This window comes from Hyperolius riggenbachi, chromosome 1, assembly GCF_040937935.1.
Source record: "Hyperolius riggenbachi isolate aHypRig1 chromosome 1, aHypRig1.pri, whole genome shotgun sequence".
Classification (NCBI taxonomy): Eukaryota; Metazoa; Chordata; class Amphibia; order Anura; family Hyperoliidae; genus Hyperolius; species Hyperolius riggenbachi.
Genome location: NC_090646.1, coordinates 691206347 through 691223660, shown reverse-complemented (window position 1 = coordinate 691223660; position 17314 = coordinate 691206347). Strand labels below are relative to the sequence as shown.

The 17314-nt window shown below is 47.2% G+C and overlaps 1 protein-coding gene across 1 annotated transcript in view; it reads right to left on the bottom strand.

The window, feature by feature from the left end:
• The window catches only part of LOC137544775 (uncharacterized), a 79564-nt gene extending 66066 nt beyond the window's left edge, over positions 1–13498 (bottom strand). The window contains exons 1-2 of the mRNA XM_068265869.1: positions 13412–13498; positions 1788–1880 (exon numbers count right to left, since the gene is read on the bottom strand). Of these exons, the coding sequence (XP_068121970.1) occupies positions 1788–1880; positions 13412–13478 (160 nt within the window). The 5' untranslated portion in view covers positions 13479–13498. The remainder of the gene's footprint in view (positions 1–1787; positions 1881–13411) is intronic.
• Positions 13499–17314: the final 3816 nt, after the last annotated feature.

The following is a 17314-nucleotide window of genomic DNA, read 5'->3' as shown; positions in this document are numbered from 1 at the left end:
CTACTGTCTAGTCCTTTTTGTACCTCAGCCATCTGATTCTCGTTACCGATCTCGGCCTGTCCCTGACTCTGCTTCCGTTTGATCCTTGCAATACGATAGACATCTGATACACGTGTATGACCCAGCTTAAACTACGATTTACGCTTTACGACTTGGTACCTCGGCTTTATACTTGTGCACAATTATTGACCGGTCTAGATCATACATTACTGGTATTGTATATTTTCTGTGTCAGTATCTCGTCACACACCAACGTGATAGTCTCCTTTCCTGGCTAAAGGTCCTCCACATCTGCTGTGTGCTCCATAGACCACTTTCCACCACACATCCCACTGACCATACTATGAATAATATGAACATTGCATCAGTGTTGTAGTGGAGTGTAAGGTTGTGTATAAGATAGCAGCCATATTGTATCGCATGAAAGCCATATTTTTTCATGTTTCTGTCTGCTGTGTACTACTTCAGATGTGTATGTCAATGAAAACTACATTTGCATTCAGTTCCTCTTGAAGATGGAAGCTGCTAATTGGATCTTCTGTAGGCCAGTATATAGTATATTTGCATTTGAAGGGTGAACTTTTAGTAAGAGCAGGAACTGCTGAATGGGTTTGCTAGCCTCTGGCCAGGAAATGGCTTATTATGCCAATAGCAGTCAGGTCTTTACCTTTGATCTGCTATGAAATACTGTCTCAGGTGTGTACTACTGTCACCTGGAGTAGGGAAGTCTTTTTGATGTGCATAAATACAATTTTCCCTGTGGAAATTAGATCTATGGGGAGATGGGAAATCTCTGCAAAGATCAAGGTAGGACAGGAAAGCTTTGAAGTTGCATAGCCAGCAGGGATGTGCTGTCACACCTGAGGAAATTGGATTATTCCTGCATCTGGACATTTGAGTGGCCCCGGGCCACAAATCTGGCTATAAAACTTCAGCTAGGAAGATTTAGAATTTTAGTTCCTTGGAGATAGCAAGACGCTAGGACTATCCTGGTCTGACCAGAACTGCATTCTCCTTGCAACAATGCTCAGATCTATATGCTGGTAACGTTATTCCCATTTTATTTTATGCAAACTGTTTTGAGTATCTTTGTAACTTTTATCTTGTAATTTTTACTTCGTTTTTGTAAATCTTTTGTATATATTATTTTCTGCACTGTTCTACTTTTTTTCTGGAATATTAAATATTTATTTAATAAGTTTGACTTCTGCTGTACTAAGCCAATGCTCATAGCCTAGAAGAGACTGCAGTGTAACTTGCGTTACAAGCTCAGTGCCTGATTGTGTCTCGCTACTGTGTGTGTGTGTGTGTGTGTGTGTGTGTGTGTGTGTGTGTGTGTGTGTGTGTGTGTGTGTGTGTGGCATTCCTGCATTTGGCCTAAAGCGCAAAGATGACCCAAATACGAAAACGCGGACTGCGTGCAGATCACTGGACAGCAGAGTGGGAATCGTTGAAGTGTCTAGCAGCAGCTAGTGGTGGCAATGAGAAGTGTTCTGAGGGGTTACAGCCTTGTGTTAGCTCGAATAAGGTTGCTTCCCCTCTCGATCTGGTCAAACACGCAGTCCGGAACCGTATCTGCAGGCGTGCTGCAGGGCCGGCTCCTGACATGGAGTTCCATGGGGTTTTCTTCCACACACACACCAAAAAAAAAAATGAACATAATACAAATCAACTTGTTAAGTATTTAGAAGTGAGAGGAACAACCTTCACACCCTTTGCATCACATCATCAGAAGATTCCCATGCATATATTTGCCCCAGTCAGAACCAGAATGCCCCGAACTTTACCTTGCTTTGTCTTGGAAGGTTTTTTCTTACTGCTCGTTTCCTTTGAGGGCTTGAGAGCTGAGTAGGTGACATTATCCCCACTATGCAGAGTGGCTAGAATATCAATGGAGAGACAGGTTATAGAGAAATATCCTGGATCATTCAACTAACCAACACCAACACACACCACTACCGACACAACATCAAGCACCTCCACCATGAACCAGCAACTGACACCCAGCAGTACCAACATCCAGCACTTCCACACCGCCAACACTCAGTATTTCCACCATCACCGAGTACCACTCCCATGAACCAACACCTGACATACTGCAGCACCAACAGCCAGCATAACCACCATCACGAGGACCACCACCACCATGATCCACCACCTGACACCAGGCACCACCAACAGCCAGCATTACCACCATCACCTAGATCCACCACCATGATCCAATACCTGACACCCGGCAGCACCAACAGCCAGCACTTCCACACGGCCAACAGCCAGCATTACCACCATCACCTAGGTCCCCCACCACCATGATCCAACACCTCACACCCAGCAGTATCAACAGCCAGCATTACCACCATCACCGAGGACCACCACCACCATGATGTAACACCTGACACCCAGCAGCACCAACAGCCAGCATTACCACCATCACCGAGGACCACCACTACCATGATGCAACACCAGACACCCAGCAGCGCCAACAGCCAGCATAACCACCATCACCGAGGACCACCACCACCATGATCCAACACCTGACACCAGGCACCACCAACAGCCATCCACCAAGATAGACCATCAGTGGGGGGAGGCTGGGGTGGGGACCAGAGAATTTGAGGGGCCTGACAGGGGGGTTCTACATTGAAGGACATGAAGGCACCTATCAGACACTTGGCCAGAGCTGCAAGCTCTGAGTGGATGCTTGCTGGTATAATCATGTTATTCAAAAGCAGCACTGGATTTCTGTTTGTCACAGAGACCTCTTGACCCCCCTCCTTGTGGATGCATCTTCTCATCATTATTCACTTCAGTCTCCACCCTCCCCATGTGGAAACAGTGCTGACTGCAAGAGTAAGTTACCATCTTGGAACTCCTGTTCACATTTGTTCATACGTTTATCTTAATATGGAGTTTTTTTGGTCTCTTACACACTCCTAGGAGTTCTGCTTCACCATAACCTTGCAGGGCAATCTGTAACATTTGTACATGGGATTCTAGTATTGTGTAGAAATTGACAATTGAATGGAGACCAAGCTATCCAGAGCAGAGAAAGCTGTAACTGATCTCCTTGCTGACTGTTTACAGCTCTGAACCAAGCTGATAACCAGAGTTATGCTACAAGAAATTCCTCAGGACAGGGAGATAGTGAGGAATATTGCCTGTGTGTGAGGTATGCATGTAGTATGTCTTTGTATTTAGTGTGCTCTAGTCTAGACAGTATATACAGATGGCTGTGTTGGTTTTGGATCTGAGAGCTCATGCACACTTATAATGCACATGTGAATGCATTGATCCTCATGTGTTTTGTCACTGACCCAGCTCCGCAGCACAGAAACACAAGAGATTAGCATGTCATCTGTAAAAATGCATCCTGTCATGTGGTTTATATGAAAGCTTAATATGCCCATGCACATCACAGAGCATGTGAAGTACATGAAAGTTAGCTGGTGTGTGTGTGCGCAATATACACACACACACACACTCTATTTCCAGTGCATGAACACGCCCATTTTATACTGCGGTCATCAGCTACACTGGAAGTTGGTCTGGCACCTGCATAGCACCCTCAATAAAACACATCCTGGAGTCGCCCCTGGTGTAAACACTTTGTAGGTGATTGCAGCTGCGTTTTCCAGCGATTACGCTAACTCATAGACTATGTATATGACTGCAAACACTCACAAAATGCTGCATGTCCTGCGATTACGATTTCAAAAATTGCAATCGCTCTTGTGGGCTCAACACCATAGCCTGGTATTAGCAAAGCTTTTTTTTACAAATGCCGGTGAGTCTCAAAACTCTAAAATCTTTCCATAAAGCATTCTAGCTGCTCCAGACCTTACAGATGAAAGATGAAAAGCGGGCACAAGAGCGCCCGTGTGTTCAGGCATTTAACCACTTGAGGACCGCAGTGCTAAACCCCCCTAAAGACCAGACTATTTTTTTCAAAATAGGCCACTGCAGCTTAAAGGCCAACAACACAGCACACTAGTGATCCCCCCCCCTTTCTCCCCACCAACAGAGCTTTCTGTCGGTGGGATCTGATTGCCCCCCAGTTGTTTCTTTTTTTTTTTTTTCTACAAATATTTATTGTATTTTTTTTTTAAATAAATTTACGTTTTTTTTCCCTCCCTCTCCCTCCCTCCCACCCCCCGCCAGCCAATCATAGCGATCGGCTGTCAGAGGCTTCAGCCTATGAGAGCCGATCACTCTCTTGTGCCCCAGGGGGACAGCTGTGTCACGTGGCTGTCTCCAGTACAACGCTGCTGCAGATCGCAGCGCTGTACTAAGTAAAAAGCCGTCTAACAGTCACCGAGTGGCGATCACCGCTGGGAGACTGAAGATGCATTCGCAGCCTACATGCGATCTCCTGCAAACTGAAGCCCCAGGAGATTTCTTTGCAAATCTGAATAGCTCTATCCGGGTAACGCGGATATTTGTACGCAATCCGTATATCTGATCGGATATCCGGTGGATATCCAAATCCGGATACTGTAACCATGGAGATGATGTCATTGAGCCAATCAGAGGGCTCCCAGCAGAAGCCCTAGCAACCAATCACAGAGGGGAACCCTGGCCAGCCCCTCCTGACCTCATTGAGCCAATCAGAGGGCTCCCAGCCTAAGCCCTACCACCCAATCACAGAAGGGAACCCTGGCCAGCCCCCCCTGTGTAATAAGGAGGGGTGCCTGATGAGAAATATTGTCCTTGCTTGTGTGACTGGCTGCTCACTGAGAGACATGCTCCAGTGCTGCTGCCTGGCTTAGCAAGTGCTGTATACAGTGATCAACCTAAAGCTTTTAAGTGATTAACACCTTCACTACATTATTGTTCTATTGTTTATTAGTTAGCTAGCTTGATTAAATTCAGTGACAGTCAGAGTATGTGCTGCAGGCCTGCAGCAGCTGCACACAGCCCTGTGTCTGTGTGTGCTGTGCACAGAGACCAGGCCTGCTACTGGCCTGCTATTAGCCACAGTATAGGTTAGGGAATAGGATTACTGTGTTATTGTGTAGTCAGTACTGCAGTGCTAGTTAATTGTTAGAGTAGTACTACTGTGTTAGCTTACTACAGATTACTGCAATTCTGCTATGCTGAGCAGTGTCAGTGTGACAGTTAGACAGTTAGTGTGCACTGTCTTCTCCTCTGCTGTCTGTCACTCCGTGCTGATTTGCTTTAAAGGACTTATGAGGCGAACTGGCCCCAAAAAGTTAAATACCTGTATGAAATATCAATGCACGGAGGGCGCCGTCCGCGCCCTCCGTTCAGTTCCGCCGGGTCCCCGCATCTCAATGTGCCCCCCCGGCCGGTCCCGACCCCACAGCCCGGGTCGGGCTCTCCTTCCTCCAGTAAGATGGCCGCCAGAGCTGGCCGCGGCTGCGCAGTCCGCATATGCGCGAGTGTGCCTGCGCAGCTCTAGGGCCTCCCCCCCCCGATCCACGCTATAGGCCGTCTCCTGTTGTGTGGATCGGGGGGGGGGGGGAAGGCCCTAGAGCTGCGCAGCCGCACTCGCGCATATGCGGACTGCGCAGCCGCGGCCAGCTCTGGCGGCCATCTTACTGGAGGAAGGAGAGCCCGACCCGGGCTGTGGGGTCGGGACCGGCCGGGGGGGCACATTGAGATGCAGAGACCCATCGGAACAGCACGGAGGGCGCGGACGGCGCCCTCCGTGCATTGATATTTAATACAGATATTTAATTTTTTGGGGCCAGTTTGCCTCGTAAGTCCTTTAAAGTCCAACTTTGATTTTAATAAAGTACAAGTACCCCACATCATCTGGCTGAAGCAAGCTGCCGCTGGCAGTGGTCAGACTCAGAGCACCAGAACCCCCTCTGCCACTCCTGCTGACACTGAGGCCTGTGCAGGCAGCCAGTCCTCAGTGGCCTCCTCTGCTCCTTACACCACGTCCCGTGCAAGGAAAAACCGCCTCCAGACCCTGTTGGGAGAGTCTTTCCCTGTTGTTGGCAAGAGGGGGACATGAAGTGGCTGGGAATCACTATGCCTGCCTTACCACCCTTTACCACCACAACCTACTGGCTCCACCTGATTAACTATTACTAACTAAGCCACCTGGTTCACAATTTTTTTACAGTCGTGGTACCACCAACACTACGTGCCACGTACATGTGCCACATGCCACGTATGCTCCTGGCACATGTTACACCTGCTGCTGCTGCTGCTGCATTGCCCTGCTCCTGCTGCCTGTGCAGCTCCCACCGCCAGGTTGCCACAGGCCACAGCTGCTGATACCACCTATATTTCACCCAAAACACAATTGCTGCATAATTTTTTGGAGGTGCCTGGGATGAAAACTGTCATGTCCCAGTTGTGCGGTTGGACTTTGGAAACAATGTGGGCTGCACGACCGCTGTCTGGAACCTAGGCCTGATGTTTTTTTTTTTTTTTTTAAGTCCCCACATAATCAGTGTTTCCCTTTAAAAAAAAAAAAAAACATGATGCTACATGCCTCATTTACCCTTGAAAACGTTTTGGAAGCAATTTAAAGGCCACTTCCGGTTCTCAATGCCGATATCTGAATCCGCCCGGATATCCCGGATAATGTGTTCGGATATCCGCGTGTACACGGATACCGCAAAGTTCGGATTTGGATATCCGATTCAGATCCAGATATCTGGGTATCCGAATCAATTCAGATTTTATAAAGGGGTGATCTGAGCACCCCTGAAGACACTGTAAAGGTGCAGCATATTGCTGGGGACACTGTGAATATTAATAGTATTTAGGACATTTAAAAAGTATGAATAGTCCTGGACAAATGTTAATTTTTTTAAATATTTTTGTTAAAATGTTCCTACAGTGATGGAGCTGTTTGAGGCTTGGCTGGATGAGTGCATGTTTGGTAATTAATGCTAACTTTGCTATGTTTTTAAAGCATACACTATTAAAGTACACACTATTTAAATTAATAACACATAATTTGTATGCACGTAATTCTTTAACAGTGCTAAGTATTAACAACACTCTTTATTGTTTCACTTTCAACCACTATTTAATGAACATGCGCTATACCGTACCTGCTGATAGCGTGATTGCTTGTAGCGTTATGCCGATAGCGCACACAGCTTTACGCCATACACGCATTATAAAATAGCGCTGTTTGGTGAATCAACGCCATATTGCGGGGATAATGTCCTTAAAGTGATTGGACCCGCAGGGGCTCAGGGCAGGACGAATGGAGCTCTCATCATTGCCAATGTGCAGCTATAAGTTTGTAGCAAACGTTAACTCTGATAAGACACATTAATTCTGATAATGCATTCTAACTCTGATAAGGCACAATAACTCTGATAAGGAATGTTAACTCTGATAAGGCACGCTATTTATTATAGTGAATCAACCCCATGATGTGTTGTGCCTGACTTTGCTTGCCCAAGGACAAGATATAAATGCTGAGGTCATGGAAATCAATGAAATACTGGAGAATCCAGAGACAAGTCCAGAACAATTATTATTATTATTATTGATTTATATAGTGCTCAGACCAGCTGAGCGCTGGAGTTTGGATGCACTAGAAACACACAGGAGGTGGGAAAAAGCTGCTGGAAGTCCAGATAACCTCACTCTAAAGGTGCATACACACATCAGACCATAGTCTTTGGAAAATGAAAGATCACAATCCAATTTTACCCCCTTCCATGTAGTATGAGAGCCACACCTACACAGTCTATTCTATGGAGCTGCACTCCCCATCAGACAGAAATCTTACCCCCTTCCATGTAGTATGAGAGCCACACCTACACAGTCTATTCTATGGAGCTGCACTCCCCATCAGACAGAAATCTTACCCCCTTCCATGTAGTATGAGAGCCACACCTACATAGTTTATTCTATGGGGCTGCACTCCCCATCAGACAGAAATCTTACCCCCTTCCATGTAGTATGAGAGCCACACCTACACAGTCTATTCTATGGAGCTGCACTCCCCATCAGACAGAAATCTTACCCCCTTCCATGTAGTATGAGAGCCATACCTACACACTCTATTCTATGGAGCTGCACTCCCCATCAGACAGAAATCTTACCCCCTTCCATGTAGTATGAGAGCCATACCTACACAGTCTATTCTATGGAGCTGCACTCCCCATCAGACAGAAATCTTACCCCCTTCCATGTAGTATGAGAGCCACACCTACACAGTCTATTCTATGGAGCTGCACTCCTCATCAGACAGAAATCTTACCCCCCTCCATGTAGTATGAGAGTCATACTCTACACAGTCTATTCTATGGAGCTGAACTCCCCATCAGACAGAAATCTTACCCCCTTCCATGTAGTATGAGGGCCATACCTACACAGTCTATTCTATGGAGCTGAACTCTCCATCAGACAGAAATGTTTGCAAGATGCTGCACACACAGATGCTGTACACATTCAACAGATCAGTATCTGCAAAAGATCTGTTCCTGCAAAAGATCCGTTCCTGCAAATTGCCTCATTTCACTAAGCTTAACTCCTGTCTTTAATAACTCTTCTGAGCTGTTTTACAGTTATCACCATGGTGATATAATTGTGATAACTGTAAAACAGCTCAGAAGAGTTATTAAAGACAGGAGTTAAGCTTAGTGAATTGAGGCCTCACACCTTGTTTAACAGACATTCATCTGCAGATCAGACAATCCTCTGCAGATCTGAAGATCCATTCTGGTGGATCTGATCTGCAGATGAATGTCTGTTAAACAAGGTGTGTATGAGGATCTGCAGATATCATAGACTATGAATGCATTTTGCAGGAACAGATCTTGATATCGGCATATCCCATTACCTGTCCCAAAAACCTTTACCCCCACACCAATCTTTCACACTAAGGCCACATACACACATCAGACCATAGTCTTTGGAAAATGAAAGATCACAGACCAATCTTACCACCCTTCCTGTAGTATAAGAGCCATACTCTACACAGTCTATTCTATGGAGCTGAACTCCACATCAGGAAAAAATCTTTGCAAGATGCTGCACACACAGATTCTGTACAGACACAAAAGATCAGCAGCTGCAAAAGATCTGTTCCTGCCAAAAATCCATTCCTGCAAATTGCAATGATAGTCTATGAGATCTGCAGATCATCATACACACATGATTTAACTGACATTCATCTGCAGATCTGCAGATCTGAAAATCCATCCTGGTGGATCTGATTCTGCAGATGAATGTCAGTTAAATCATGTGTGTATGATGATCTGCAGATCTCATAGACTATCATTGCAATTTGCAGGAATGGATTTTTGGCAGGAACAGATCTTTTGCAGCTGCTGATCTTTTGTGTCTGTACAGAATCTGTGTGTGCAGCATCTTGCAAGGATTTTTTCCTGATGGGGAGTGCAGCTCCATAGAATAGACTGTGTAGGCGTGGCTCTCATACTACATGGAAGGGGGTAAGATTTCTGTCTGATGGGGAGTTCAGCTCCATATAATAGACTGTGTAGGTGTGGCTCTCATACTACATGGAAGGGGGTAAGATTGGTCTGTGGTCTTTCATTTTCCAAAGACTATAGTCTGATGTGTGTATGTGGCCAAAGAATACAAAGGACTCACATTGACGTGGAGAAAATAGGCCAATGCAGCCCAATTTATTGAACAATATATTTTAATATAAAACAATTCTCAATAAAAAACTAGAACTATAAAAAACCTTGCAGGACAAGGAAAACCGGAAGTTTAAACCAGACCAAACTTAGGGAATGCAGCTAAATAACTGCCCCCCAGCTGCAAACGCCGACTCGGGGACAGCTGCATACCCTTAATAACCACCTTTCAGATGACGGATACGCTGAGGAATTCCTCCAAGAATTAACCACCGTCCTCCGGGATCCCTGCCCCGCCAGCTGCAATGACAACCAAACCTAACACCATTCAAAGGGAGGGTGGGAGGGAACGATCTCCTCTCGTTCTGGCTCCTCCCCTTCCACTGACGCCCTTCCTGTCTCCAGCTACACTCTCTCCGACCCGCCTCCCCACTAGCTCAGGTCACCTGGCCAGCCCTTCCCAGAATTTAACCCCTTCCCCACCGGACAGAAGGTCTATCCCTATCATGGGAGGCCTTCCTCAGCTCCTTTCCCTCGCCTATCCAGGCCCTGCTTTTGCAGGAACAGATCTTTTACATGTGTGCAGCATGTCCATTAACAGTACAATTTTTCAGAAAATGCTATCCTTCAAGGTGATTTGAACAATTGTAACTAATCGGAAGGCAATTATTGATTTTTCACATTTACTGAATGATTCTTTCTTCAAATTTGATCATAAAATCCAACTTTCAGATCGATTTTATCCTATTGTACTTGTCAATTGCTTTCATAAAATTCAAATTTTCTATACAATTAAATCGTAAAACTCGCATTGAAAGACCGCATTTAGTGAAAAATTGTACCGTTAATGGACACCTTTAGAAAGATCAGTCTTTTTCAAAACTCCCTGACAAACCTCTGCGACAGATAAATCCCTCAGTTTGCAAAGATTTTTATCTGATGGGGAGTTCAGCTCAGTAGAATAGACTGTATAGAGTATGGCTCTGCCTCTCATACTACATGGAAGGGGGTAAAATGGGTCTGTGATACTTTTTCCAAACACCCTTATCTCATGTGTGTACTCAGCTTTATACTAGAATGCAAGTGGTAAACTGGTTAATCAAAAGTAGACATGTGTATGCACCCTAAAGCCTGGGGTACACACATTCAATTATGATTGGCCAATCACTGACCAATTTCAGCACCTCCATGGAGTATCAGAGTGTACCTAAACAATCTGCTCCTAGTATTTAATATCTGCTAGCTCGCCTCTCACACTACACGGAGGTGATAAAGTCGTTCAGTGATTGCACAATCATAACTGACGGTGTGTAGCAGGCCTTAGGCCAGGCTCACACTGATGCATTGCGCACAGTGTGAGTGCAGGATGGCAGGAGTCAGTAAAGTCAGTGACAAGCTTGCCTCTCACCTGCTCGCACCGTGTGAGTGCAGGAGGGCCTGTGTCAGTGAAGTCAGTGATACGCTTGCCTCTCACCTGCTTTCAGGCCTTAGGCCAGGCTCACACTGATGCATTGCGCACCGTGTGAGTGCAGGAGGGCCTGTGTCGGTGAAGTCAGTGATACACTTGCCTCTCACCTGCTTTCAGGCCTTAGGCCAGGCTCACACTGCTGCATTGCGCCCCGTGTGAGATCACAGGAGGGCCTGAGTCGATAAAGTCAGTGATACGCTTGCCTCTCACCTGCTTTCAGGCTTTAGGCCAGGCTCACACTGATGCATTGCGCACAGTGTGAGGGCAGGAGTCGGTAAAGTCAGTGATACGCTTGCCTCTCACCTGCTTTCAGGCCTCAGGCCAGGCTCACACTGATGCATTGCGCACCATGTGAGATCACAGGAGGGCAGGAGTCGGTGAAGTCAGTGATAAGCTTGCCTCTCACCTGCTTTCAGGCTTTAGGCCAGGCTCACACTGATGCATTGCGCACAGTGTGAGGGCAGGAGTCGGTAAAGTCAGTGATACGCTTGCCTCTCACCTGCTTTCAGGCCTCAGGCCAGGCTCACACTGATGCATTGCGCACCATGTGAGATCACAGGAGGGCAGGAGTCGGTGAAGTCAGTGATAAGCTTGCCTCTCACCTGCTTTCAGGCTTTAGGCCAGGCTCACACTGATGCATTGTGCACCATGTGAGATCACAGGAGGGCAGGAGTCGGTGAAGTCAGTGATAAGCTTGCCTCTCACCTGCTTTCAGGCTTTAGGCCAGGCTCACACTGATGCATTGCGCACAGTGTGAGGGCAGGAGTCGGTAAAGTCAGTGATACGCTTGCCTCTCACCTGCTTTCAGGCCTCAGGCCAGGCTCACACTGATGCATTGCGCACCATGTGAGATCACAGGAGGGCAGGAGTCGGTGAAGTCAGTGATAAGCTTGCCTCTCACCTGCTTTCAGGCTTTAGGCCAGGCTCACACTGATGCATTGTGCACCATGTGAGATCACAGGAGGGCAGGAGTCGGTGAAGTCAGTGATAAGCTTGCCTCTCACCTGCTTTCAGGCTTTAGGCCGGGCTCACACTGATGCATTGCGCACCGTGTGTGATTACAGGAGGGCCTGAGTCGGTAAAGTAATGCTTGCCTCTCACCTGCTTTCAGGCTTTAGGCCAGGCTCACACTGATGCGTTGCGCACCGTGTGTGAGTACAGGAGGGCAGGAGTCGGTGAAGTCAGTGATATGCTTGCCGCTCACCTGCTTTCAGGCCTTAGGCCAGGCTCACACTGATGCATTGCGCACCGTGTGTGATCACAGGAGGGCAGGAGTCGGTAAAGTAATGCTTGCCTCTCACCTGCTTTCAGGCCTTAGGCCAGGCTCACACTGATGCATTGCGCACCGTGTGTGATCACAGGAGGGCAGGAGTCGGTGAAGTCAGTGATAAGCTTGCCTCTCACCTGCTTTCAGGCCTTAGGCCAGGCTCACACTGATGCATTGCGCACCGTGTGTGATCACAGGAGGGCAGGAGTCGGTAAAGTAATGCTTGCCTCTCACCTGCTTTCAGGCCTTAGGCCAGGCTCACACTGATGCATTGCGCACCGTGTGTGATCACAGGAGGGCCTGAGTCGGTAAAGTAATGCTTGCCTCTCACCTGCTTTCAGGCCTTAGGCCAGGCTCACACTGATGCATTGCGCACCGTGTGTGATCACAGGAGGGCAGGAGTCGGTAAAGTAATGCTTGCCTCTCACCTGGTTTCAGGCTTTAGGTTAGGCTCACACCGATGCATTGCGCACCATGTGAGATCACAGGAGGGCAGGAGTCGGTGAAGTCAGTGATAAGCTTGCCTCTCACCTGCTTTCAGGCATTAGGCCAGGCTCACACTGATGCATTGCGCACCGTGTGTGATCACAGGAGGGCAGGAGTCGGTGAAGTCAGTGATATGCTTGCCTCTCACCTGCTTTCAGGCTTTAGGCCAGGCTCACACTGATGCGTTGCGCACCGTGTGTGAGTACAGGAGGGCAGGAGTCGGTGAAGTCAGTGATATGCTTGCCGCTCACCTGCTTTCAGGCCTTAGGCCAGGCTCACACTGATGCATTGCGCACCGTGTGTGATTACAGGAGGGCCTGAGTCGGTAAAGTAATGCTTGCCTCTCACCTGCTTTCAGGCTTTAGGCCAGGCTCACACTGATGCATTGCGCACCATGTGAGATCACAGGAGGGCAGGAGTCGGTGAAGTCAGTGATAAGCTTGCCTCTCACCTGCTTTCAGGCTTTAGGCCAGGCTCACACTGATGCATTGCGCACCGTGTGTGATCACAGGAGGGCCTGAGTCGGTAAAGTAATGCTTGCCTCTCACCTGCTTTCAGGCTTTAGGCCAGGCTCACACCGATGCATTGCGCACCGTGTGTGATCACAGGAGGGCAGGAGTCGGTAAAGTAACGCTTGCCTCTCACCTGCTTTGCCCTGCGAGTCCCGTTTATTGGTGAAGTGCATCTGAGCGTAGGTGATGGCGTCCCCCATCCTGTGTGCAGGTCCTGCTCTGTCACTGTCCTCTGGAGAAGTGAGAGGAGGGAGGGGAAGTGGTCCTGTCTGATGGAGAATCATGAGAGGAACCTGCGAGCTCTCCACCCTGACTGTGGCCACCACATGTCTTTATTTATGGATGTGTTTGTGTGCCTGTTATATTTAAAGAGGACCTGAACTCTTGCACAGGACAGAAGGAAAACACAGAGCAATGCACCCTGTACGTATTTAGAGAGTTTAGTCTGCTTAATTCCCCCTCATTTGTGACTAATCACAAGTTGTAATTTGATCTCTCTCCCATGTCACATGACTGCCTATGACCGATAAGCAGATAAGCTCATTAGAAAGCCCAGGCTGCTAACAATATGTGTGCTTCCATGAAAGCAGGAAGTAGACACACTGCAGAATTATTGCAGGATTTGTATCAGCTGTAACACAGAAATGTTTTCTGTGTAAAGGTTATTTATGCTGTTGTGTATCTTTTAGAGCAGACAGGAGCTCTCAGGCCCACTTTAGCACTAGATACGGGTGAAACCTGAAAAACTAGAATTTTGTGCAAAAGTCCATTTATTTCAGTCAGAGAATCTGCAGTGAAAATAAACTTATAATGATATAGGGCCTGATTCACAAAGCGGTGCTAACAGTTAGCACGCTGGTGAAAAGCCCTTTATCACGCCTAAACTCAGTTTAGGCATGATAAGTTTAGGTGTGATAAGTTTAGGCGTGATAAGTTTAGGTGTGATCAGTTTAGGCATGATAAGTTTAGGTGTGATAAGTTTAGGTGTGATAAGTTTAGGCATGATAAGTTTAGGTGTGATAAGTTTAGGCATGCTAAGTTTAAGCGCCAACTGCGTTAGCACCGCAGTGCACAGCTGATCAAAAGTTTTACGCTAGCAAAGACTGGTGCACTTTGTATAAAGTTTAATGGCGCTGCTTTGCGTGCGGGACTTTGCAAGCGATCTAAACTTATCTAAACTTAGCATGCCTAAACTTATCACACCTAAACTTATCACACCTAAACTTATCACGCCTAAACTGGCTTTTCACCAGCATGGTGCAATGGTTATCATGCCTAAAGTCTTTTAGGCATGCTAACTGGGTTAGCACCGCTTTGTGAATCGAGCCCTAGGTGTGATAAGTTTAGGCATGATAAGTTTAAGCACCAACTGGGTTAGCACCGCAGTGCACAGCTGATCAAAAGTTTTGCGCTAGCAAAGTCTGGTGCACATCGCATAGAGTTTAATGGCGCTGCTTTGCGTGCGGGACTTTGCACGCTATCTACACTTATCTAAACTTAGCATGCCTAAACTTATCACACCTAAACTTATCACACCTAAACTGGCTTTTCACCAGAGTGGTGCAATGGCTATCACGCCTAAAGGGCTCGATTCACAAAGCGGTGATAACCCAGTTAGCATGCCTAAAAGACTTTAGGCATGATAACCATTGCACCATGCTGGTGAAAAGCCAGTTAAGGCGTGATAAGTTTAGGTGTGATAAGTTTAGGTGTGATAAGTTTAGGCATGCTAAGTTTAGATAAGTTTAGATCGCTTGCAAAGTCCCGCACGCAAAGCAGCGCCATTAAACTTTATACAAAGTGCACCAGTCTTTGCTAGCGTAAAACTTTTGATCAGCTGTGCACTGCGGTGCTAACGCAGTTGGCGCTTAAACTTAGCATGCCTAAACTTATCACACCTAAACTTATCATGCCTAAACTTATCACACCTAAACTTATCACACCTAAACTTATCATGCCTAAACTGAGTTTAGGCATGATAAAGGGCTTTTCACCAGCGTGTTAACTGTTAGCACCGCTTTGTGAATCGAGCCCATAATGATTTGTATGTGTAGTGCAGCTAAGATAGAAAACATTAGTAGCAGCAGAGACACAAGTCTAACATTGTTTCCAGTACAGGAGAGTGTAGCGTGTGAGAGAATAGCGTGTGAGAGTAGCGTGTGAGAATAGCGTGTGAGAGTAGCGTGTGAGAGTAGCGTGTGACCTTCTGATGGCTTACTCATAAGACTACAGGCTGCATTTCATGTGTGCAGGTTACACTCTGCTCCTGCTCAGCATCCATACATCCTCTGATGGCTTACTCATAAGACTACAGGCTGCATTTCATGTGTGCAGGTTACACTCTGCTCCTGCTCAGCATATACACCCTCTGATGGCTTACTCATAAGACTACAGGCTGCATTTCATGTGTGCAGGTTACACTCTGCTCCTGCTCAGCATATACACCCTCTGATGGCTTACTCATGAGACTACAGGCTGCATTTCATGTGTGCAGGTTACACTCTGCTCCTGCTCAGCACCCATACACCCTCTGATGGCTTACTCATAAGACTACAGGCTGCATTTCATGTGTGCAGGTTACACTCTGCTCCTGCTCAGCATATACACCCTCTGATGGCTTACTCATGAGACTACAGGCTGCATTTCATGTGTGCAGGTTACACTCTGCTCCTGCTCAGCATCCATACATCCTCTGATGGCTTACTCATAAGACTACAGGCTGCATTTCATGTGTGCAGGTTACACTCTGCTCCTGCTCAGCATATACACCCTCTGATGGCTTACTCATGAGACTACAGGCTGCATTTCATGTGTGCAGGTTACACTCTGCCCCTGCTCAGCACCCATACACCCTCAGATGGCTTACTCATGAGACTACAGGCAGCATTTCATGTGTGCAGGTTACACTCTGCTCCTGCTCAGCACCCATACACCCTCTGATGGCTTACTCATAAGACTACAGGCTGCATTTCATGTGTGCAGGTTACACTCTGCTCCTGCTCAGCATATACACCCTCTGATGGCTTACTCATAAGACTACAGGCTGCATTTCATGTGTGCAGGTTACACTCTGCTCCTGCTCAGCATATACACCCTCTGATGGCTTACTCATGAGACTACAGGCTGCATTTCATGTGTGCAGGTTACACTCTGCTCCTGCTCAGCACCCATACATCCTCTGATGGCTTACTCATGAGACTACAGGCTGCATTTCATGTGTGCAGGTTACACTCTGCTCCTGCTCAGCATATACACCCTCTGATGGCTTACTCATGAGACTATAGGCTGCATTTCATGTGTGCAGGTTACACTCTGCTCCTGCTCAGCATATACACCCTCTGATGGCTTATTCATGAGACTACAGGCTGCATTTCATGTGTGCAGGTTACACTCTGCTCCTGCTCAGCATCCATACATCCTCTGATGGCTTACTCATGAGACTACAGGCTGCATTTCATGTGTGCAGGTTACACTCTGCACCTGCTCAGCATCCATACACCCTCTGATGGCTTACTCATGGGACTACAGGCTGCATTTCATGTGTGCAGGTTACACTCTGCACCTGCTCAGCATCCATACATCCTCTGATGGCTTACTCATAAGACTACAGGCTGCATTTCATGTGTGCAGGTTACACTCTGCACCTGCTCAGCATCCATACACCCTCTGATGGCTTACTCATGGGACTACAGGCTGCATTTCATGTGTGCAGGTTACACTCTGCTCCTGCTCAGCATCCATACACCCTCTGATGGCTTACTCATAAGACTACAGGCTGCATTTCATGTGTGCAGGTTACACTCTGCTCCTGCTCAGCATATACACCCTCTGATGGCTTACTCATGGGACTACAGGCTGCATTTCATGTGTGCAGGTTACACTCTGCTCCTGCTCAGCATATACACCCTCTGATGGCTTACTCATAAGACTACAGGCTGCATTTCATGTGTGCAGGTTACACTCTGCTCCTGCTCAGCATATACACCCTCTGATGGCTTACTCATGAGACTACAGGCTGCATTTCATGTGTGCAGGT